Here is a 22,574-nt window from a genome sequence, read left to right as displayed (position 1 = left end):
AGAGAGAGAAGAGAGAGAGAGAGAGAGAGAGAGAGAGAGAGAGAATGAATTTAAAACCAGGCTGGGAGATGGCTCAGGGTAGAGTGCTTGGGCCAGGACCTGAGTTTGGGTCCCCAGCACCAGTGAAGCTGGATGTGTTAGTGCACATCTGTAATCCCAGCACTTCTTCAGCAAGATGGGAAGTGGAGCCCGGAAAACCCCTGAGGCTCATGGGCCAGCTAGCCTGGCACACACAGCAGCAAATTAGAAACCCCACCTCAAGCAACATGGAAGGTGAAGATTGACAGGGTTATCAATGTGACCTCCACATGTATATGCTGCATACACACACACACACACACACACACACACACACGCGCGCGCGCGCACGCGCACGCGCACACACACACACACGCACACACACGCACACACACCTGAATACACATACATATAGCACACACAAAAAAGATTAAAAAATAATGATAGGCCTGGAGGGATGGCTCAGTGGTTAAGAGCACTTGCTGCTCTTGTTGGGGACCTGTTTTTGATTCTCAGTGCCCTTATGGTGGCTCACAACCAACTATAACTCCAGTTCCAGGAGATCCTATGTCCTCGCTGAGGGTACTAAGCATGCATGTCATACGTAGACACACGTAAGCAAACACTCACACACATGCAGTAGAAGGCAGTCATAACAACAGAAGGTGGCGTTGAGGCTGCAGCTCAGTAACAGAGCACTGAGTGAGGGCTTGGGATTCGGCTCAGTGGCAGAACACTTGTCTAGAAACGGGTCGGGCCCTGGGCTCCATCACAGCACCAAAAGGAACAAACAGAGCAGAAAGACCTTTGGCAGATCTGAGCAAACAGAGAAATGTCACATACAGTAAGATCGACTTCTGATTAGTGGATTTTATGCAGATTTTTTAATAAAATGTTGGGGCAGTTGACAAATCACTGAGAAAATTTTATTAAAATATGTATTTACTTTTTATCAAATATATATTAGATTTTTTAATCATAATATAAAGACAAACTATAAAACTTAAAGGTGGGGGAGGGAGGATTCTTTTCTAGTCTCAGAATGGGTGAGGGCTTTTTAAAAAAAGATTGTTTTCCCGTTTGGTTGTTTTGCTTGCATGTATGCATGTACCATGTGTGTGGCTGGTGCCCACAGAGGCCAGAAGATGGTACTGGATCCCCTGCAACTGGGGTTACAGGTGTTTGTGAGCCACCATATGGGTGCTGGGAATCGAACCCAGGTCCTTGTGAAGTGCAGTCAGTGCTATTAATCACTGAGCCATCACTCCAGCCCCCTGGTGATGACTCTCTTAATACAATATCTAAGATTGTACTAAGTGAGCATTATAACCAATGATATAACTATGTTAAATGACATGAGAATGGATTAGAATAAACAAGACCTAGAGCACACAGCAAACTAGAGTGCTGTGTGCATGGAGTGTAAATTGGTCTCTTCTGGGGCTTGCTCGCAGTCTGTTCCCAAACCATAGCTTTGTTCTGACATCAGGAGCCTAGAAATTGATTCTCAACATCGTTGAGTTTCAGTATTGCCCCTGGTAGAGGTAAATTGGGAACAACTGAGATGTGCAACCTTTGAAAAGATTGACAAGTATTAATGTGTTCACTTTAAAAGAGTAAAGGTTTCCGAGTAGGTTGTTTGTGTATACACATTCCATGGAGTCAGTGTGTGTGTGTGTGCGTGTGTGTGTGTGTGTGTGTGTGTGTGTGTGTGTGTATCAGAGGACAACTTACAGGAGTTGGTTCTCTCCTCCCATCATGTAGGTCCCAAGGATCTCAAACACTTATATCCTCAGAACCATCTTGTGAAGCCCAGTTGGCTGATTTCTGTGGCAGGGTCTCACCACATAGCCCCAAATTAGTTTGGAACTTATGAGCCTCCCACCACAGCCAACCTAAGTGCTAGGATGACACCCACCACACCCAGCTTTGTGCTCTTGCAGAGGACCTGAGTTCAGTTCTGGCAGCTCACAACCGACTGTAACTCCAGCTCCAAGGAATCTGATGCCATCTTCTGGCCTCAACGGGCACCACACTTACATGCACATACCCACACATAAATACAAGGTTAAAAAATAAGATATTTTTAAAAAGTAGTTCCAAACCAGATGTTTAATGTAAACTCATATTGTGTGTATGTGTGGACACACATGTATATGCACACACTCACATAAATGGTATCTGAGTGTTAGTGCCCATTCCTGTATGAAATTGGAAATGCCAATTTTGATCATTTCTATGGTATTTTATTTGTGTATTTATTTAGGGCTCCTAGAGCCTTATGCATGCTTCTCACTGAGCTACATTCCCAGGCCTTGTTTGATTCATAAGTAGCACATTTTTTTTTATTTCAGAAAAAAACATAAAAACACAGACATAAGTAGATTAATAGCGCTCCGCTTTTATTTTGAAGCTTCTGAGCCCATCTGAGGGCCCGCATTGTGCTACTGTGCTGCCCACACAGGCCCAATTAGCCACACAGAGGCCTCAGCTGTGTGTCCCCAGGCACTGCAGCCGCACTTACCCCTGGACCACAGCAGAGGCCCTGAAGTCAGAGAGGAACCCAGGGGTGACTGGAGGACGCAGCTCCCCAGGATCCCTGGTGACATGTTGCCTAGACAGGGAGCCTCAGAGCACACTCCGACTGGAGAGGTAGCTAGAGAAGGAACAAGCAGCAGGCCAGAGGAGGAAGGGCAGCCGGAAACCCCGGTAGTGTGGCAGAGTCCCGGGTGGCTCCGAAGGGATGCTGGGTGGAGGCAGGAATAAGGAAAGGGGGACATCTTTTGTCATCTTTAGTGTGCTGGGGACAGGCAATCCCAGAGCTTCAGCCATGCCAAAGCAAAAGCTCCTGGCTGAGGTTACACATTTGACTTCTGGGTTCCGAGGAGAGCCTGTTTGTCCTGCATGTCAAAGCCCACGGGGTTTGTAGTCATTTACCGAAAATTCTGCTTTGGCTGGGCACAGTGGTGGTGCACACCTTTAATCCTCAGCACTCGGGAGGCAGAGGCAGGTGGATCACTGTGAGTTCGAGGCCAGCCTGGTCTACAGAACAAATTCTAGGCCAGAAAGGGTTATATAGTGAGACCCTGTCTCAAAACAAGAAATTAATCAATCAGTTAAAAGTAGTAAGTGCTGTATGGCTAGTATTTGGGAAATGTCTGAATATCTGTATTTTAAAAAGACAGAAAATTCTGCTTTGGACCAAGTGCTGCTGGACTTTTGTTTACTTAAGTATATTCATTATAAGGGGACTCTCAGTCGTTGTTAGGATGGAGTCCAATATAAATTCCCATGGAAAATGGTAAATGTACAAGATAAGTGGAGTAAATACAAAATGAAGGGAAAGCCAGAGCAGTATTGTACACTATGTCCAGCACAAAGCTGTGAGCTGCGTGCCTGTTCCCTCTCTCTGGCTTAAAGTGGGCAAGTTTTGGAAAGCTTAATTCATTTAATTGTTGTCTTATCTTGTTTATTTATTTAACTCAAATTATTTACTTACTTGTTTCTCCTGTGATGGGAATCGAGTCTGGAGCTTCACACATGCTAAGGCAGGGCTGACTACAGAGGCACAACCCAGCATTTGTTTATTTATTGTTTAGTTACTTTTTTATTTTATTTATTTTATTTTACAATACTATTCAGTTCTACATAACAGCCACAGATTTCCTTGTTCTCCCGCTTCCTGCCCCCTCCCCTTCCCCCCAGCCCACCCCCCTTTCCCACCTCCTCCAGAGCAAGTCCTCCCCCGAGGACTGAGATCGACCTGATAGACTCAGACCAGGCAGGTCCAGTCCCCTCCTCCCAGATTGAGCCAAGTGTCCCTGCATAAGCTCCAGGTTTCAAACAGCCAACTCATGCAATGAGCACAGGACCTGGTACCACTGCCTAGATGCCTCCCAAACAGATCAAGCCAATCAACTGTCTCACCTATTCAGAGGGCCTGATCCAGTTGGGGGCCCCTCAGCCTTTGGTTCATAGTTCACGTGTTTCCATTCATTTGGCTATTTGTCCCTGTGCTTTATCCAACCTTGGTTTCAACAATTCTCGCTCATATAAACCCTCCTCTTTCTCACTAATTAGACTCCCAGCGCTCCACCCGGGGCCTAGCCATGGATATCTGCATCCAGATTCCTCAGTACTTGGATGGGGTTTCTGGCACAACTATTAGGGTGTTTGGCCATCCCATCACCAGAGTAGGTCAGTCCCGGCTGTTTCTCAACCATTGCCAGCAGTCTTTTGTGGGGGTATCTTTGTGGATTTCTGTGGGGCTCTCTAGCACTTTGTTTCGGAGACCATGGTAAATGAAGGCCACATGTTTAATTACTTTTTATCTTGAGGCAGGATCTCACAAAGTTCCCCAAGATGGCATTGGTATCTTTCCCTTCCCCCTCTCCCCCTCTGTCTCTCTCCAGCTAAGACAGGCTTTATGGTCTCAGCCTCCCAAGTAGCTGGGATTCCAGGCCTGCAGCACCAAGCCCAGCCAGGCACGTGGCCCTGAAGGTGTGCTGGCCCAGAACTAACACTTGCTCTTAAGTGTAGGAGTGCACCGCCCAGCTACCCACCTACAGTGAGGGCAGTCTCCTGGCCCATCCGCGGTTGATGGGGAGGAAATCACAGCTGTGAAAGGAGGCATTACCTCACTTCCTATGTGTCTGTCCTCAGTTTCCCTGCTCCTAAGCAGCAGCTGTTGCTAGAAGTTACGTCCCCTGCAGAGTGAACTGCTTGGCAGGGATCTGGACTCTGAGCCCTCCCGTGTGCCTTGCCCACAGGCCTTTGAGGACATCTACCTGGAGGAGCGGAAGACCATCAGGGTTCTGCTGGAGTATGCTGACAAGATGTTCACCTATGTCTTTGTGTTGGAGATGCTGCTCAAGTGGGTGGCCTATGGCTTCAAGAAGTACTTCACCAATGCCTGGTGCTGGCTGGACTTCCTCATTGTGGATGTGAGTGGACCATGAAGGGGACCCAAGAGGCAGGGGCTCATGGCTGTGCAAGAGATGGAAGGACAGGGCCAGACAGAACCACCATGCAGAAGTGGGGTGCTCAGTCCAGGCAGAACCACCATGCAGAAATGGGGTGCTCAGTCCAGGCAGACTCACCATGCAGAAGTGGGGGTGCTCAGTCCAGGCAGAACCACCATGCAGAAGTGGGGTGCTCAGTCCAGGCAGACTCACCATGCAGAAGTGGGGTGCTCAGTCCAGGCAGAGCCACCATGCAGAAGTGGGGTGCTCAGTCCAGGCAGACTCACCATGCAGAAGTGGGGTGCTCAGTCCAGGCAGAACCACCATGCAGAAGTGGGGTGCTCAGTCCAGGCACACTCACCATGCAGAAGTGGGGTGCTCAGTCCAGGCACACTCACCATGCAGAAGTGGGGGTGCTCAGTCCAGGCACACTCACCATGCAGAAGTGGGGGTGCTCAGTCCAGGCAGAACCACCATGCAGAAGTGGGGTGCTCAGTCCAGGCAGAACCACCATGCAGAAGTGGGGTGCTCAGTCCAGGCAGAACCACCATGCAGAAGTGGGGGTGCTCAGTCCAGGCACACTCACCATGCAGAAGTGGGGGTGCTCAGCTGCATTGTGTGGCTGGTGAGCAGAAGGAAGCCAAGTGTCTGAAGCCTAGACTTTGGTCAGGGAGGAAGAGGGCAGCTGAGAGCCGAGGCCTGCCTCAGAGCAGGATCTGTAGGAGACAGTCAGGAGCAGTTCAGGCAGGGTCCTGGGCCAGAATCAACAGTGGGCATGCTGTCAGAGTGACCAGAGGGAGGAGGTGAACAGACACACTCTGTGGACCCCAAGGGTGGACCACAGCGACTTAGGCCCCCTAAACTGGGGACCAGCAGAGAATCTCCATGCCCACTCAGATGTGAGAGGGTGTCAGTTAGACTTAGGTGCAGAAACCACTGGGAGATTGAGACGGGCATCTTGTGAGAACAGGAGGAAGCCTGAACTGAGGCTGCGTGGACCATCAGACCATTGGGACACCTTGTCTGCCCAGGATGTGTCCTAGGATGGCAAGTGCAAGCAATGAGCATGTTCTCTGAGCTCTCAGTTGGCAGATGGGGTGGGAAGCCCTTTCCCTGAACTTCCTGGACTCCAGGGCACTGCAGGATGAGTTTAGGACAAATGGGTCAAGTTGGGGGATAGACAGAGCTTGGGGGAGACAATGCTCAGAGTGAGGAGCAGCCCCGAGTCTACTTTCAGCGAGGGAAGAGGGACTTGGGAGCCCAGGTGTTTGTGCACCCCTGGGAAGTGGGGTTTGGGACCCCAGGAGTGTGTGTGTGTGTATGTGTGTGTCCCCGAGAAATGGAGCTGGGTGTGTGTGTGTGTGTGTGTGTGTGTGTGTGTGTGTGTGTCCCCGAGAAATGGAGCTCAGGAGCCCGTGTGTGTGTGTGTGTGTGTGTGTGTGTGTGTGTGTGTCCCGAGAAATGGGCTCAGGAGCCGTGTGTGTGTGTGTGTGTGTGTGTGTGTGTGTGTGTGTGTGTGTCCCCGAGAAATGGAGCTCAGGAGCCCATGTGTGTGTGCATCCTTGGAAAGGAGGGCTTGGAAGCCCAGATATGTGTGCATCCCTGGGAAGGGTTCCACAGGAAATGATGGGCATCAGAAAGTATGGATTTGTTGGCCCTTGGGCTTGGCGCTGGAGTTTGTATGCCAGCAGGGGCTGCCTTGTTGGTGGAGGAGAGGCTCAGATCCGTGCTAAGTCCTCACACCTGACTCAGGCAGAGAAGGGACCCAGCCCCAGTATTTGTAGCCAAGGCATAGCTGAGCCACCACCAAGGCAATGTGGGATGGAGAATACGGGGAGACCCTTGGGTGTCCCATATAACCTTCTGCGGTTACCCCTCAAGTGGCCTCAGGTGGTCCCGGGCCTCAGGTGGTCCCAGGTCTGAGGTGGTCCCAGGCCTCAGGTGGTCCCAGGTCTCAGGTGGTCCCAGGTCTCAGGTGGTCTCAGCCTCAGGTGGTCCCAGGCCTCAGGTGGTCCCAGGTCTGAGGTGGTCCCAGGCCTCAGGTGGTCCCAGGCCTCAGGTGGTCCCAGGCCTCAGGTGGTCCCAGGCCTCAGGTGGTCCTAGGCCCAATTCAAGGATTATGATAAATCTGGAAGTCTCAACCCACCTAGAGACAAAGTGACAGTAGACAATAAAGTAATAGAAATAAGCCTGTTGGGGCTGGCGAGGTGGCTCAGTGGGAAAAGGCCGCCAAGCTTGATGACCCGAGTTCAATCCTCCAACCCTATATGATGGAAGAACCAACTCCTACAAACTGTCCTCTAATCTCTGAACATGCACCATCATACGCGTGTGTGTGCACTTGTGCGCGCACACACACACACACACACACACACACACACACAATAAGTAGATGTAGATGATGTTTTTAAATACACATTAGCTGAGTATGAGAGTACAGCCTATAATTCCAGCACTCAGGAGACTGAGGCAGTGGGATTATTATGGGTTCCAGGCCAGCCAGGGCTATATAACAAAAACTTAACTCAAAAAGGAAAGAGAGAGAGAGAGAGAGAGAGAGAGAGAGAGAGAGAGAGAGAGAGAGAGAGAGAGAGAGGGAAAGTCAATTCGGTATTACGTTGGAGAGTGAATTGCATGGAGAAAAGAAACCCGGGAGGGCAAGGTATTAGAAGTACAGGAACCGGATGTAGGGCAGAGGGAAGATGTAAGCCACACCTTTAAATAACCTAGCAGGAATGGGACCCCTGAGGTGGCTTGAGGAGAGCTGACTCTGTAGGTGTCTGTCAGAACACTCCATTCACTATGCCTGCCGTGGTTTCTCTGAGAAACCACTCCAGAGTGGCTGAGCAGAGGGAGCAGGAACAGGAAAAGGCACATAAGGCCTTTGCAAAAACTTGGGTTTTTATGTAGGATGAAAAGGGGACTAGCCAGGCCTCTTCCTCAGTACCCCTTGGCCACCCCCACCACCCAGTGCTTCCCAACTTAGGAGGAAGCTCCAGGGCTATGGCTCCTACGAACAGTCTTCCCAGCCAGGCCTCCGCAGCACCAGGGTAAAAGGCAGGGGTCCGGGAAAGACACCATTGCCAGACTGTGGTCACAAGAGAGTAGAGAAGTCAGGGCGTTGGCCCTCGGCCTTTAGCATGATGGGGTGCATGGAGGGGGTGCTGGGGAAGAAGGAGGGAGCAGACAGTAGAGGCTCCGTGCCGCCCCTCCCTGCCTAGGTCCTCAGAAGATGTCCGAATGTTACAAAGTCCAGCTTAAGGGACATGTCCCATGACTGTCTGGTGCTGTATGCAGCCCAGGACGGCCCTTTCTTCCCCAAAACAGACTTCCTTGGGAGAGGAGAGGACCAACTCAGAAATCGTACTTAGAAGCCCAGGCGCTCTCTGCTCAGCCACACAAACAGAAGAGGAACAGAGTAGGAACAACCTATCCCAGGGGTGGGGTCAGTGGTTGTGACGTGCATATAGCCAGCTCTCTGAGGGCCTGTGGACAGGACAGTCTTGGCTTGCCCCAGCCCCTCAAGGCTCCGGGAAGCCTGGCTCTCCTGCCTGAGATGAGCGAGAGCCCACGGCCCGTCTCTGGAGCTGTCCCGCCCTCCCTCCCACCCCCTTCTCCGCAGGTCTCGCTGGTCAGCCTTGTGGCCAACACCTTAGGCTTTGCCGAGATGGGTCCCATCAAGTCCCTGAGGACACTGCGTGCACTACGACCCCTGAGGGCCTTGTCACGATTTGAGGGCATGAGGGTAAGTGGAGCTTCCACCATCCTAGCAGGTGGAGGAGGCGGGGACACACCCACACCCCCTGACCAGAAGGCCTGAAGCCGAGATGGTCTCCCTGCTGAATTTGAGGAGTGGGGTCTGGAATCTCTGCAAAGGGTTCTTCCAGCTCTCACCTTCAGGAGGGAACCCACCAGAGCACAGTCTCACCAACACCAGGCCCATGGGCACCAGGGCCTTCTCCTTCTGCCTTCCGCGGGGGCCCAGCTTCTCCTGTCCACTCTGCAGGCTGGCCTGAAGTTCCTCACCTTCCCATGTCCTTATGAGATGGTGAAGGGCAGTGTAGCAAGGCCAAGGAAGGTGGTGTGAAGTAGGCTGTGTTCTCACCTTCAGGTGACAGTTTGCCGAGCATAAGTTCATGGCTTAGCAAATGCCTTTGTGATTCCACAGACATTTAGGGGGTGCCACATTTTACCAAAGAATGTGAGCATGTAAGGCAAATTTTAATATCATTTTTAAAAGTGTGTGTGTGTGTGTGTGTGTGTGTGTGTGTGTGTGTGTGTGTGTGTTACACTCATGAGCATGGGGGCCCATGTGCCATGGCACACATGTGGAGATCAGGAACAGCTTTCAGGCATTGGTTGTGTTCACCCACCCTGGGTTCTGAGGACCGAACTCAGCTTGCCAGGCCTGTACCTTCATCGGCCGGACCATCTCCGCAGCCCTATTTCTTTTTTAAAATAATCATTTCAGTCGGCGTGCAAAGTAACAGATTTCTTCATGACATTTTTATATATACTAGTTCCCGTTGGTTCCCCCACCTGCCCTCTCCCTGCCCCCACCCCTGCCCGCCCCCTTCTGTCCCCTTCTTCCCATTTTCATGTTGTGTGTGTCTGTTACCCTCTCCCACCCCTCCCTCATGGGCCCCTTTCCAGGTCTCTACCCACACTCACTCCCACACAGACACACATATATAAAAACTAGAAGCTGGATCCACATGAGAGAGAACGAACAGTATTTGCTATCTGAGCTGGGTTACCTCACTTCATGTTTTCTAGTTCCATCCATTTTTATGAGACGAATTTTAAAGCCCCCCAAGAAAAACAACTGTTAGGGAGGGGATGTGCGTCTCTAACAGAGCATTTGCCTCCATGTGTAAAGCCCTGGGTTTGACACCTGCCCCAGCACTGAAAAAGAATTAGCTATGATAGGCAGCAAGAAGAAAGACTCCCATGCACGTGTGTGAGCACGCGCGCGCACGCGCGCGCGCGCGCGTGTGTACCTGTGTGTGTGCGTGTGCGTGTGTGTGTGTCTACGTTTTAATACACACAGTTCTTCATGGCTTTGGAGAACAATGTCTGTGTCCCCCTGCCCCAGCAGGGTCCCATCACACAGCTCATCATTTGGTTGATGGCTTTGAACTTTGTCCACACCACCAATTCATCACACTGCTTAGTCCTGGCAGGAACCCACCCACAAGGGAGTAATCAGACCAGCGTTAAATGTCTCTTTGGGAGCCAAGGACACTTGATTCCAGAGGGACACAGTGATGCTAGGTGCCAGGAATGCCTCTGATGTGGCTGCTGGCTGCGGTGCCAGCCAAGGGCAAACTCCTGAGGTTTCTGCATGGTGCGTGGTGCCCTAGGGAGCTGGGCTTCCCACCTGCTCCAGGGGTGGCTTTAGCATGCCACCCCCCATCTTGACTTTGGACCCCTCTGTGCCATAACAGAATCCACCCCAGCTCCACCCCCATCAGTGTGGTCAATGGCTTCCTGGCCCATGAGTGGGCCAGAGTTTCCCAAATGTATCTGTCTGGAAGCCACCTTCGGGGGGCTCAGAAGGAGTGTAAGGAGGCAGATATAGCAGGGGTCCCCTGGGTATACTTGGGGGAACCATCCTCTCCCGGTAGCAGCAGCCCTAAAATAAACCAGAAGTTTAGCACAGAGAACACAAGGACCAGCTGGCCTGCCTGACACAGGACCTAAGCCTTCAGCTGTGACTAAGCCTGTCCTACCCATTGGACTCCTGGCAGCCTCAACCAGCAGAGAACCCATTTTTATGAAAATGGAGTTTTTCAGATCGTAACTGAAGGCAAAAGAGGGCTGGAAGGGAAAAGACTGGTGTGCTCTGGAGTTACCTCAGCATTTAGGGCGTAGATGAAAAGGTCTCTTGCTTCTCTATGACTTCCCTCACTTGCCACCAAAGCTCTAGCCATGGAGTCAACCTCTTCCATGATTGGAAGCTCCCCACTCCCACAGCCACCTGTGGCCAGAAAGTCCAGTCACTGGGGGGACGTCTTGAAAAGAGCATATGCTCTCGGCAACCCCGAGAACTGAGTGCACTCTCTGTCCATGAGGTGGTGGTCAATGCGCTGGTGGGCGCCATCCCCTCCATCATGAACGTCCTCCTCGTCTGCCTCATCTTCTGGCTCATCTTCAGCATCATGGGTGTGAACCTCTTCGCTGGGAAGTTTGGTAGGTGCATCAACCAGACAGAGGGGGACCTGCCTCTGAACTACACCATCGTGAACAACAAGAGTGAATGTGAGTCCTTCAACGTGACTGGAGAACTGTACTGGACCAAGGTGAAAGTCAACTTTGACAACGTGGGGGCCGGGTACCTGGCCCTTCTGCAGGTGGTAAGTATGGGAGAGCAAGGATCCCCTTCCTCCATTGGTGCTTCAGAAATGTGTCCCTCACATATGCCTGGTGTGGGCAGGAGCAGGCCAGTGGGGTCATGCTGGGTCCCTGAAGTAGGGTCACATGGCCCAAAGAGGCTAGAATTTCCCAGGGACGTGGCTCCTTGGGAAGTTCCCAGAGTCTCAGTTCTATATTGAGTCTACACTGTCCACGGTGTATGGCATGGGGATCAAGCCAGCACTAGACAGGACCAGCTCCCCAGCCACCAGTCAAATGGACCTCTTTAGGTGGCACAGGGTAGATACAAGACTGTCGACTCCCCAGGGACTGAACTGTTAGTAAAACTGTAATTGACCAATTTTATATCTTGGGCTGTTTAAAAGAATACGTTTGAGATGGGGACATAACGGAGCGCTTGCCTAACATGCACAAGGCCCTGGATTCCTGGTCCCCGCCCCACCCTCGAAAGGGCATGACTGCTTCCATCTTTGATGTGCAGGTTCTCTCGGTTGTCCGTTTACTTTATGAGCAGGATGGTGTAGAGATTATGACACCTGCCGGAAAATCAACCCACAGGGCGGGGAGATGGCGCTGTAAATAAAATGCTTGTCACACAAGCTTGAGGGTCTGAGTTCAGATCCAGGCACACACATCAAAAGCCAGGTGTAATGGTGAATGCCTGTAAACACAGCTCTGGGGAGGTGGAGACAGGAGGATTCCTGGGGTTTGCTGGCCAGCCAGTCTAGCCACTGAGCTCCAAGTTCAGTGAAAGACTGTCTCAAAGAAATGAGAGGGCTGTCCAGGTCGCTACCCTGTGCTATGTCTGCACCATGTGAATTCTGTAACACTGTGGCTCTTGACTCTCTTCCCAGAGGCCACACCATGGTGGTGGGAATATTTCCATCAGAGAATCTGGTAAATATGTTAGGCATTTTTCTTTCCTTCTGGAAAACAACTTGCTACTAGCCACTCGCCAACGCAGTAGTAAAAAGGATCCTCGTTACAGGCAGGACACAGCTGGCCAGATCAGCCCTGGGGTCAGTCTTTGAACAAGGCCACCGTCTGGATCCTGTGCTATGTTAGAATCTGAAGTGTGTGTGTTTTGAGGAGTGGACCTTCTGGCCTTACCAGTCCTGAGCCCTCCATTGAGAAGCCTAACATGGCCTTCTTGGGGTTTCTGCTCAGTGTCTACTCCATCCCTAGCTCCTGATGAAGGCCTTTCCCTGGGCCACCCAGCCTTTTGGACACTACTGAATGGGTCGGCTGGGGCCTTCCTGCTTCTTGTAGGAGGCTCTTTTCCAGTCTTCATTGAGATGGGCGTTCTCTGTAACTGAAACAGAGTGCCAAGTCTGATGACCTCCATGTTCTCTCCCTCACAGGCGACATTTAAAGGCTGGATGGACATCATGTATGCAGCTGTGGATTCCAGAGGGGTAGGTTGCCACTAGCTTCTCCCAGCAAAACCAGCATGTGAGGCTTCTGGTCTCAAGGCAGGAGGAGCAGGATGTGCTCAGGTCAGCCTCAGGTTCAGCTTCCTGGGGGTGCTCAGGCCTGGCCCTGCAGCAAGGCCATGTGGTCTTTCATGGAGTCCCCAAATTCCCAAACACGTTTCAAATCCAACCCCACTGTGGATTTTTCATCCTCACTCAGGAGAATGGGGGAAGGGAGGCAGCCGAGATGTAGATGAGTTTCTCCTTGTCCTTGTGCTGAGGAGAGACTGAGAAATGAGTCAGTGTAACCCAGTCTCCCATTGGCCCAGGGACTGGATACACACTAATATGGGGTCACCCCTTAGCGTGGCATGCCAGATGTCCTTGCCTGCCTCCATCACCTCCACACACCCCTACCGTCCACTTCTGGCTACCACTTACCTCTATCTACCCACCTCCACTCTAATCACAGCCATTCAGGGTCACGTACACCCGGAATGGCGCGAGTCCTCTGGACACACACACACACACACACACACACACACACACACACACACACACCCCACGGCCCCCACTGCAGCCCCTTCCTGCCTGTGTGACAGGCCTGTCTGATTTCTCCCCGCAGTATGAGGAGCAGCCGCAGTGGGAATACAACCTCTACATGTACATCTACTTCGTCGTCTTCATCATCTTCGGCTCCTTCTTCACCCTGAACCTCTTTATTGGTGTCATTATTGATAACTTCAACCAACAGAAGAAAAAGATACGTAGAGTGTTGGCTCCACCTGGGGGGCGCAGGGGAGGACTGGGTTCCAGAGGCCCCTGTCCCACCTGCTCTCTTGGGAATCAGCCTCTTTCTTTCTTCTGATGAAATACAGTGGGGGGGCGTGGACATGGCCATGAAGAACAGAAGGGACTGTGGTGGGTCTCTGCCTTCCCCCATCTAGCTAAGAGATTCATGGGTGAGAATTTGGATTGTGAACCTGATCTGTGGTCTAGAGTTATGGGTGAGGCCCAAGGAGACAACACCAGAGAGGCCAGGAGTAAGCTGTAGCCGAACCAAGTGAGATGCTCAGAGAGATGCCTCTGTCCGGCTGACTGAGCCAAGGAGAGGGTCAAGTGGACACTGAACCTGAAGACCACAAAACCATAAGGATTTCCCAGGGAACAGGGAGGGACTCTGGAAAGGCAGATTTGGGGTGAAATCTCTCCAAATACACCTTTTGGGACAGGAAGTTATGAAGTGATTGAGCCTGGCAACTTCACTCAGGAGGCAAGATCCTGAGAACCCCAAATTTATGCTAGTGCTGTCTTTCTATACTTAGGGGGTCAGGACATCTTCATGACAGAGGAGCAGAAGAAGTACTACAATGCCATGAAGAAGCTGGGCTCCAAGAAGCCCCAGAAGCCTATCCCACGGCCCCTGGTGAGCTAGGCTCCCTGGCAGAGTCGGGGAGGGTCTTCTCCAGAGTCCTGGGGTCCTCCCTCGAAGCCAGTCGTCAAGATCTCTTGAGTCTGCAGCCCAGCTGAGAGGCACGCTCAGAGTCTCACCCACACAGAGGTCTGAGCCTCACACAGGTGGCGGGAACAGCATGAGGAGGCAGAGACATCCAGGACACGCTGCATACTCATGGAACTCGGCGGTTTCCCCCCCTTCCCTTCAGGGGTCCAGGTTCTTTCCAGGGAGTGTAGTGAGCTTGTACATCCCTACCCCCACTCACAGTCCCATCATCAGAACATGGGTAATCAGAGAACTGTTCCCCTTGTGAGCAGAGCCAGGGTGGGTGCTGGGCTCTCGGCTAGCCTGACTCCATGGCTCCACCAAGCCTTTCTCAAAAGCAGGATGAGGAATTGAGTCGTGTGTAATTTCAGTACTTGGGAGGCAGAAGCAGGAGGATCACTGTGAGTCCAATACCAACCAGGACTAAATATTGAGACCCTGTTCTAAAAACAAACAAGCAAACAAAAAAATAGAATAGGGAAATATTCAGATTAGGTGAGATGTCCCTAAACCGCCAGCCAGTTGGAGAGGCCCAATATTTCAAACCTTCCATCTGATTCCTCCCTACTCACCCTGTCCTCTCCTAAATTAGGTGTGTGTGTGTGTGTGTGTGTGTGTGTGTGTGTGTGTGTGTGTGTGTGTGCGCGTGTGTGTGTGTGTGTGTGTGTGTGTGTGAGACACAAAGAGAAAGAACATACTTTTAATCTCATCTCTTCCCTCAAATAATCTGGGCTCATTTACAATTAAAGAGACAGAGTAGCTGACGAGATGGCTCAGTGATTAAGACTGTGTGCTGCTCTTGCAGAGGACCTGAGTTCAGTTCCCGGCACCCACATCAGGCAGTTCACAGCTGCCTGTGACTCCAGCTCCAGGGGTCCAGTAACATATTTTGTATTCCACAGACGCCTGCACTCATGTGTACACACATTTGTGTGCCTACATACAGGCGCACAAATATACACATTTGAAAAATACAATGTTCTCTAAACATATAAAATAATTTTATTCAGTAGAATAAATAACATCCATTTCATAAAAAGCATGAAGAAAATCTATTAATCTGAAGGCAAATACAAGTGCTAGGACTGCAGTTTAAATTTGCCCTTGAACCTCCAGGATGTAAGACGAAAGAGCAGGACAGTGGATGGAGTGCTGAAACCCAGGGTAAAAGTCCACCTGAAGGTCCACCTGAAGTCCACCAGGATGGTCTGGCGGAAGAGGGAGCCTCGGGGCTGGGCCTCAGTTCCTGGAGGGGATGGGCTATCAGGCAGGAGGGCCAGCTGGCCTACCTCCATGGTTTCCCCCTCGACATGTGCCCTGCAGTGGGGGGTGAGGGCCGTAGACTCCCCGAGGGCGGTGAGTAGGATGCCAGTTGTCTGGGCTGACTGGCAGCAGAGTCTCCTGGGGTCCCTGCTGCACTGAGCCCCTCATCTCTTCTTCTAGAACAAGTACCAGGGCTTCATATTCGACATTGTGACCAAGCAGGCCTTCGACGTCACCATCATGTTCCTCATCTGTTTAAACATGGTGACCATGATGGTGGAGACAGATGACCAGAGCCCTGAGAAGGTCAACATCTTAGCCAAGATCAACCTGCTCTTCGTGGGCATCTTCACAGGCGAGTGCATTGTCAAGATGGCTGCCCTGCGTCACTATTATTTCACCAACAGCTGGAACATCTTCGACTTCGTGGTTGTCATCCTCTCCATCGTGGGTGGGTATGCAAGAGGGCGGGACCGAAACCCTGCCCGGGCCCTAATGCAGCCCTGTGTTCTCTGCTCATGTCTAGGTTCTCTCACCTTCTTTCTCTATTCCTCACCTCCTTCTCCCCGCCCCACATTCCTCATCTCTCCCTTCCCTTTTCTCCCCCCCTCCTCTCTCTCTCCTCTCTCTCTCTCTCTCTCTCTCTCTCTCTCTCTCTCTCTCTCTCTCTCTCTCACACACACACACACACACACACACACACACTAGCATAGACCTACACATTACTCTAAAAAGAACTTGTCTGGGAGGGCCCGTTCAAGCCAAAGTGGCCAACCTAAAGAGAGCCCAATACCGCATCCTGACCCCACCCTCCCTAGGACTCAGCTCTGTGGCTGTTCAGAAAACATCAAGATTAAGACTAGAAAAGGCATGGCTACAGTAGAGACTCTCCTATCCTCCAGACAGAAGCTTCCAGCCTAGGCTGAAGAAAGAAGAATCAAGTTGAGTCCCTAAGAATGAGAGGCAGATTGCCTGATAGTGTAGAAGACATAAATCATTCCTGAGAATGGAAAATCCTACAGTCCGACTTGTGTGCTAGGTTCTTGCAGAATCAGTGCCCCCTGCAATTCACCTGAGGAGGGACAACACAGGACAAGAGCTTAACACAGACACAGTCCCCACCACGTCTGTTCAGTCCCGGAACCCAAATTCCTATGACAGCTTTATTGAGATGTGATTCATGTACTGTAAAATTCACAGAAGGTTAACTTAAAATTCACTTGACAGTGAGCATTCTGTGCATCTCAATACCATTAGGCATTGCTTCAATGAGGGATATGTTCTGAAAAATGTGTCCTTAGGCAATTTCATCATTGTCTGAGCATCGCAGAATTTGTCCAACACAAAGAGAGCTACAAGGTCACTGGGCAGTACGGTCCTGTAGGGCCATCGTCACACTGCTCTGCCGTTGGCTTGACGCTGGTTATGTGGAACGTGGCTGGATTGTCACCAGACTGAGCAACCATTGCCACTGTGTAGTGCTAGCAAACCCCCAAGAGAGACTCTGCCCACTGGTATCCCCTCTCCATGTCTGCTCTCCCTCAGCCCCTGGCAGCCACTAATCTAAAATAGTCAAGAACTGTCAAACCATTTTCCGAAGTGGTTGCCCCGTTTCCCATACTCACCATTGGTAATCAGAACTCCCATTAATCCACCTCCTCACCAGCACACGGCCTGGCTTTCTGTGATGGTTACGGCCGCCCTGGTGAGAGGACTGCCTCATTGGCGTTGGGTTGCTGATGCCCTGGTGGCTAATGCCCTGACTGCCTTTCCTCTGCTTACTAGCCATTTCTTTCTCTCCCATAGAGAATAGCTGTTCAAAACTTTTGTTCATTGTAAAAATTAGAGTATTTTATCTTTTTTATTGTTGAGTTGCAGGAGCACTTTATCTATTCAGGATTCTAGTCCCTTATCAAATACACAAATCAAAAATATTCCCTCCTCGTCTCTGTTTCTTCCTGTCTTTGTGATGTCTGTTGAAGTACAGGCATTACTGTTTGTTTTGCTTTAATTTCAGTCTAATGTTGACCCTGTATATTTTCCTTTGTTGCGGTACTTAGAGCCCAATCCTTGACCCCACGCCCATCCTGTGAGTGCACATCTGCCTTTCTGCCAGAAACGTCATCTACCTCTGTGAAGCCAAAGAGAGGTTAGGGCAGGGACTCCTGCTGTGGCAGTGATGAGCAGGCATGTAGAACATGAAGTAGGCTCAGAAATGCCCCAAGGCCCCAGGTGGAGTAAGGACGGCCCTGTGCCTCATGGGCCCGGAGGGCAATGTAGGAGATACAGTATGTCAGCTAGAGTGGACCACGAAACCTTGGAGGCTTTGGGAGGCGCAGCGTGTACCTCTAAATCACTGGTGCTGGACTGAGCCAGGGTCTGGCTAAGAGCAGCCATGGAGCCAGGGCTCTGGGTTTCATCCCAGCTTGTCACTTGGGTCGGTGACCTTCCTTTGGTTCCATCTTCCGGGGGGAAGATGATGCTGGTGGCTCCCTTTCCCAGAGTGCTGGGAGGCTAATGAAATGAAGGCTGTGAAGGGCATGACCCCGTGCTCCTGACACATGCCAGCCATCAGCATGACGACAGAGCCAGGAGAAGTCCTTACACCCCAAGAGGCCAGTTTACGTCACGCCTTCTTCTGTAATATACCTGTGCTCTTAGAGATCCAAAGGTGGAAAGTGCTGGAGCTGAGGGATGATAGGAACCATCACAGAGACACTGAGCTTGCTCTGTGTGGACAGCACTGAGCCTAGGCCAATGTGTCCTGACCCTTAGGAGGCACCTGCAGTGTCTGAATTTGTGAAGAGGAAATGGGTGAGGGGTAGAGCTGGGATTTCACATCTCCAACAAGCCTCCGGGAGAGCCCTGGGTTGCTGGTCCTCAGAACATACTTGGAGTAGTGAGGAGCTGGAAGCTTTGAGCTCTGGTTCCTGCTGGGCTGCTGGAGTGCTGAGTGAGTACCCTCTGGCCTCAGAACCCATGTAATGGTGTGCTAGCATACCTCCATTGTACAGGTGCATCCTCACAAGCAGAAGAACAGCACTGAGAAGACATTTAGCAAAATATAGGCCTTTTATCTCCTGGGTCACAGAGGCAAGAGGAGGCCAAGTCCTAGAATGTCCCATTGACCTGGTCATCCTAGAAGGGCCTTCTCCTATACAGACACACTTGCCCTTAGTGAGCCTGGCCTGGAAGGAGGGTGGAGGTGCCATGGTGACCACAATCTTGCTTGTTTCCCTTAGGCACTGTCCTCTCTGACATCATCCAGAAGTACTTTTTCTCCCCAACACTCTTCCGGGTCATCCGTCTGGCCAGAATCGGCCGCATCCTCAGGTTGATCCGAGGAGCCAAGGGGATCCGAACACTGCTCTTTGCCCTCATGATGTCCCTGCCTGCCTCTTCAACATCGGCCTCCTGCTTTTCCTCGTCATGTTCATCTACTCCATCTTCGGCATGGCCAACTTTGCTTATGTCAAGTGGGAAGCTGGCATCGATGACATGTTCAACTTCCAGACCTTCGCCAACAGCATGCTGTGCCTTTTCCAGATCACCACATCAGCCGGCTGGGATGGCCTCCTCAGCCCCATCCTCAACACAGGCCCCCCATACTGCGACCCCAACCTACCCAACAGCAATGGCTCCCGGGGGAACTGTGGGAGCCCAGCAGTGGGCATCCTCTTCTTCACCACCTACATCATCATCTCCTTCCTCATCGTGGTCAACATGTACATCGCCATCATCCTTGAGAACTTCAGTGTGGCCACAGAGGAGAGCACAGAGCCCCTGAGCGAGGACGACTTTGATATGTTCTATGAGATCTGGGAGAAGTTCGACCCAGAGGCCACCCAGTTCATTGAATACTTGGCCCTGTCCGACTTCGCAGATGCCTTGTCTGAACCACTCCGTATCGCCAAGCCCAACCAGATAAGCCTCATCAACATGGACTTGCCCATGGTGAGCGGGGATCGTATCCACTGTATGGATATCCTGTTTGCCTTCACCAAGAGGGTACTCGGGGAGTCTGGAGAAATGGATGCTCTGAAGATCCAGATGGAGGAGAAGTTCATGGCAGCCAATCCTTCCAAGATCTCCTACGAGCCCATCACCACCACCCTCCGACGAAAGCATGAGGAAGTGTCAGCCACGGTCATCCAGCGGGCCTTCCGGAGGCACCTGCTGCAGCGGTCAGTGAAGCACGCTTCCTTCCTCTTCCGCCAGCAGGCGGGCAGTGGCCTCTCTGATGAGGATGCTCCTGAGCGAGAGGGTCTCATCGCCTACATGATGAATGAGAACTTCTCCCGGCGCAGTGGTCCACCCTCCAGCTCATCCATCTCCTCCACATCCTTCCCCCCGTCCTACGACAGCGTCACGAGAGCCACCAGCGACAACCTCCCAGTGCGAGCGTCTGACTATAGCCGTAGTGAAGATCTCGCAGACTTCCCTCCATCTCCAGATAGGGACCGAGAATCGATAGTGTGAGCCCGTCCACCGCTGGCCGTGGCATACCCTGTTGTATCGTGACAAACCTGAATGCAGTTAAAACCAGTGTCGGCTGAGGCCTTCCTGGCTTCGGGCTTCGGAGGTGACAGATGAGCCTTGATTTGGAGGAACCACAAGGCAGAGTTCTGTGTCTGCGTTGAAGCCAGAAGCAGCTGGAGGAACCCCTATTGGTAGAGGCCTGTCCCTGAGGCCTGGCATACCCTAGTAGCCTGTCTGGCCAGGCTCTGAACAGCAACTCTGCCCCAGCCTCTGAGGTGGAATGGAAAACACACTGTACATGTTGTGAACAGGCTTTCATAGATTTATTATATTTGATATTTTTTTACTTGAGCAAAGAACATCTTTTTCCATGAACATCTGCAGCAGTTCACACTGCCTCTTCTCAACCCTGAACAAGACTGTCAATTGAGCTGCCGAACTCTGCTCTCAAAGCTAAGTAGGATCCAGTGTGGCTTCCTCAGGCCTCATGCCCAAAGGAGGAACCAGGAAGGCCTAAGCCCTTCACACACACACACACACACACACACACACACACACACATACACACACACACACACACACACTTCACACACCAGGCCGGACAGAGGCCTCAGGGGCCCAGGATCCCCTCAGGCAAGTGTGGAGAGCTGCTCCAAGGGACACAGGTTTCCTTCCTGGCCCCAAAGCGTGAGGGTCTTCCAGTGGCGCTCACTCTGCACCCAAGTTGTCCCCAGGATTTCATTTTCCTTTTTATTCAGGCTTCACCGGGGTCAGTGCTATGAAAATTAAAAGCTCCCCGACGAGCAGCCTAGGTCTCAGACGGATTCTGCTCTTTCTCCCTCTCCCGTAAGAGTATTAATGTTGGAACCCAAGGGTATGAGGGGGCCAGCCCCCCTCACAGCCAGGCACTGGCTTGCTCCAGGGCTGTGGCAGGCCCTTTCGACAAGCCAAGGGAAGAGAAGGCTGTTCCACGTGGGCTGTTGAACGGTGCCCAGCCATGGCAGCTGCACAGTCCACCTGACAAAGGACGTGGTCTCCGTTTCCCAGGTTCCCCTGGGGTTTCTCTGCCTCTGAGCATTTGTGGAGAGGATTCCCATCGGGGCTCCAACTCCTCTTCAGACACTGTGGAAGTGGGAGGGGAGCAGCCTGGCCTTGCCTAGAGAAAGGCCCTGGATGGTCCCACCTGGTTCTGTGCCCTGGGAGGGAACAAGCCATTTATCCCATTAGGGAAGGAGGCAGTGTGGCATCGAGACCCAGCAAACGGTCTGGAGTTGTCCGGACGCAGGATCCCTGAGGGCAGGGGTCTGACCATCCCAGGAGTCTTCCGAGAAGGCTTTTTTCAGGGAAAAATGATTTTACTAGTCCAATTATCCCCATGACCTCTTCAGCTGCTGACAATCCTATTTAGCATATGCAAATCTTTTTAATGTAGAGAACCGCTGAGGTGACGAGATTGGCTAGTGGAGCTTGAGCAGGCAGGGACTCGGCTGCCCAGGTCTAGCTCTCCTGCAGAGCCACCCTCGGCTGGGGGCACCCACCTCACAGGCCACCTCAGCCTCACTGTTGCCCACTGCAGGCTGGCTGCTCCTACCTACCTCGCCGAGTCGTCGGAGGGCTGGACGCTCACGGCAGTGCTGAAGAGGGGCGCTGTGGGCGAGTCAAGTATTACATTTCTTTTTATCACCTCAGTTCCCTTGGTGGCAACCGGCCCCGACCCCACCCACCCCTGGAGACTTATCCAGTGTCCCCATGGAGTCCAGTGTGGGGAGCTTGGTTTTAACTGTCCTGGTGACGCTTCTCTGAGTGGAAATCTTATTTTTGTAGATCTGTGCTTTGCTCTCAAGGCTTGGAGAGATGTGTGTCCCTCCCTGGCGCTCACGTCATGCTGCTCAGGCAGGAATGTGGCCTGGGGCTGGCAGGGCTGCCGTCCCAGCTGGCCGGAAGGACACTGTGGTTTCGAGTGTGTGGATAGCCTCAGGGCCTTAAGACAGGTGCCTGGGGCTGGCCACAGACAGGATGACCAAGGGCAGGAGCCAGCGCGTCCCAGCTCCTTGGCTCGGCATGGTCTCTTTTTCCAGAACTGCACAGCGATGCGCGGGGAGGGGGGGGGGTAAGAAAATTGAAGGAGGAGGGGCGTGCATATATGTCAGGTGTTGTCCGAAATCAATGAGCACTTCTCACCAAGCTTCGTGTATAAATGAAATACATTATTTTTCAAACAAACTAATAAATGGCTTACATGACCTGGCCTGGGCTCTGTTCTTGGGTTGAGGTGTAACATGGGCACTGAGGAAGGGGCAGGACGGCAGAGGCTGGAGGACCTGGGAGGAAGCCTTGGCCTGAGCGGGTCTGGAAACTGGCAGTGACGGTGCTCAGGACTCAAGAATGACTTCAGGTTGTTCCCGTGGAGACTGGCCAGAGGCAAGGGTCCAGCCAGCACAAGTGGGGTGCAGATGGGCAGCACACCCCCAGGAGAAGAGGATACCTAGGCCGTTCCTTCAGGACCTCCTGCTCTAGGGCACTGTGGAGAAAGGAAACTGCACCCCCAGGTGCCAAACCAGAGGC

General features: G+C 52.0%; 1 protein-coding gene across 1 annotated transcript in view; it reads left to right on the top strand.

Moving 5' to 3' along the window:
- Scn5a (sodium voltage-gated channel alpha subunit 5) overlaps positions 1-22,252 on the top strand; it is an 81,984-nt gene extending 59,732 nt beyond the window's left edge. The window contains 9 exon segments of the mRNA XM_028856395.1: positions 4,788-4,961; positions 8,602-8,724; positions 11,054-11,335; positions 12,716-12,769; positions 13,392-13,529; positions 14,088-14,192; positions 15,711-15,981; positions 18,773-18,922; positions 18,925-22,252. Coding sequence (XP_028712228.1) covers positions 4,788-4,961; positions 8,602-8,724; positions 11,054-11,335; positions 12,716-12,769; positions 13,392-13,529; positions 14,088-14,192; positions 15,711-15,981; positions 18,773-18,922; positions 18,925-20,009 — 2,382 coding nt within the window. The 3' untranslated portion in view covers positions 20,010-22,252.
- Positions 22,253-22,574: the final 322 nt, after the last annotated feature.

This window comes from Peromyscus leucopus, chromosome 7 (genome assembly GCF_004664715.2).
Source record: "Peromyscus leucopus breed LL Stock chromosome 7, UCI_PerLeu_2.1, whole genome shotgun sequence".
NCBI lineage: Eukaryota > Metazoa > Chordata > Mammalia > Rodentia > Cricetidae > Peromyscus > Peromyscus leucopus.
The sequence above is the reverse complement of the archived record's forward strand: the minus strand, read 5'-3'. Positions and strand labels throughout refer to the sequence as shown.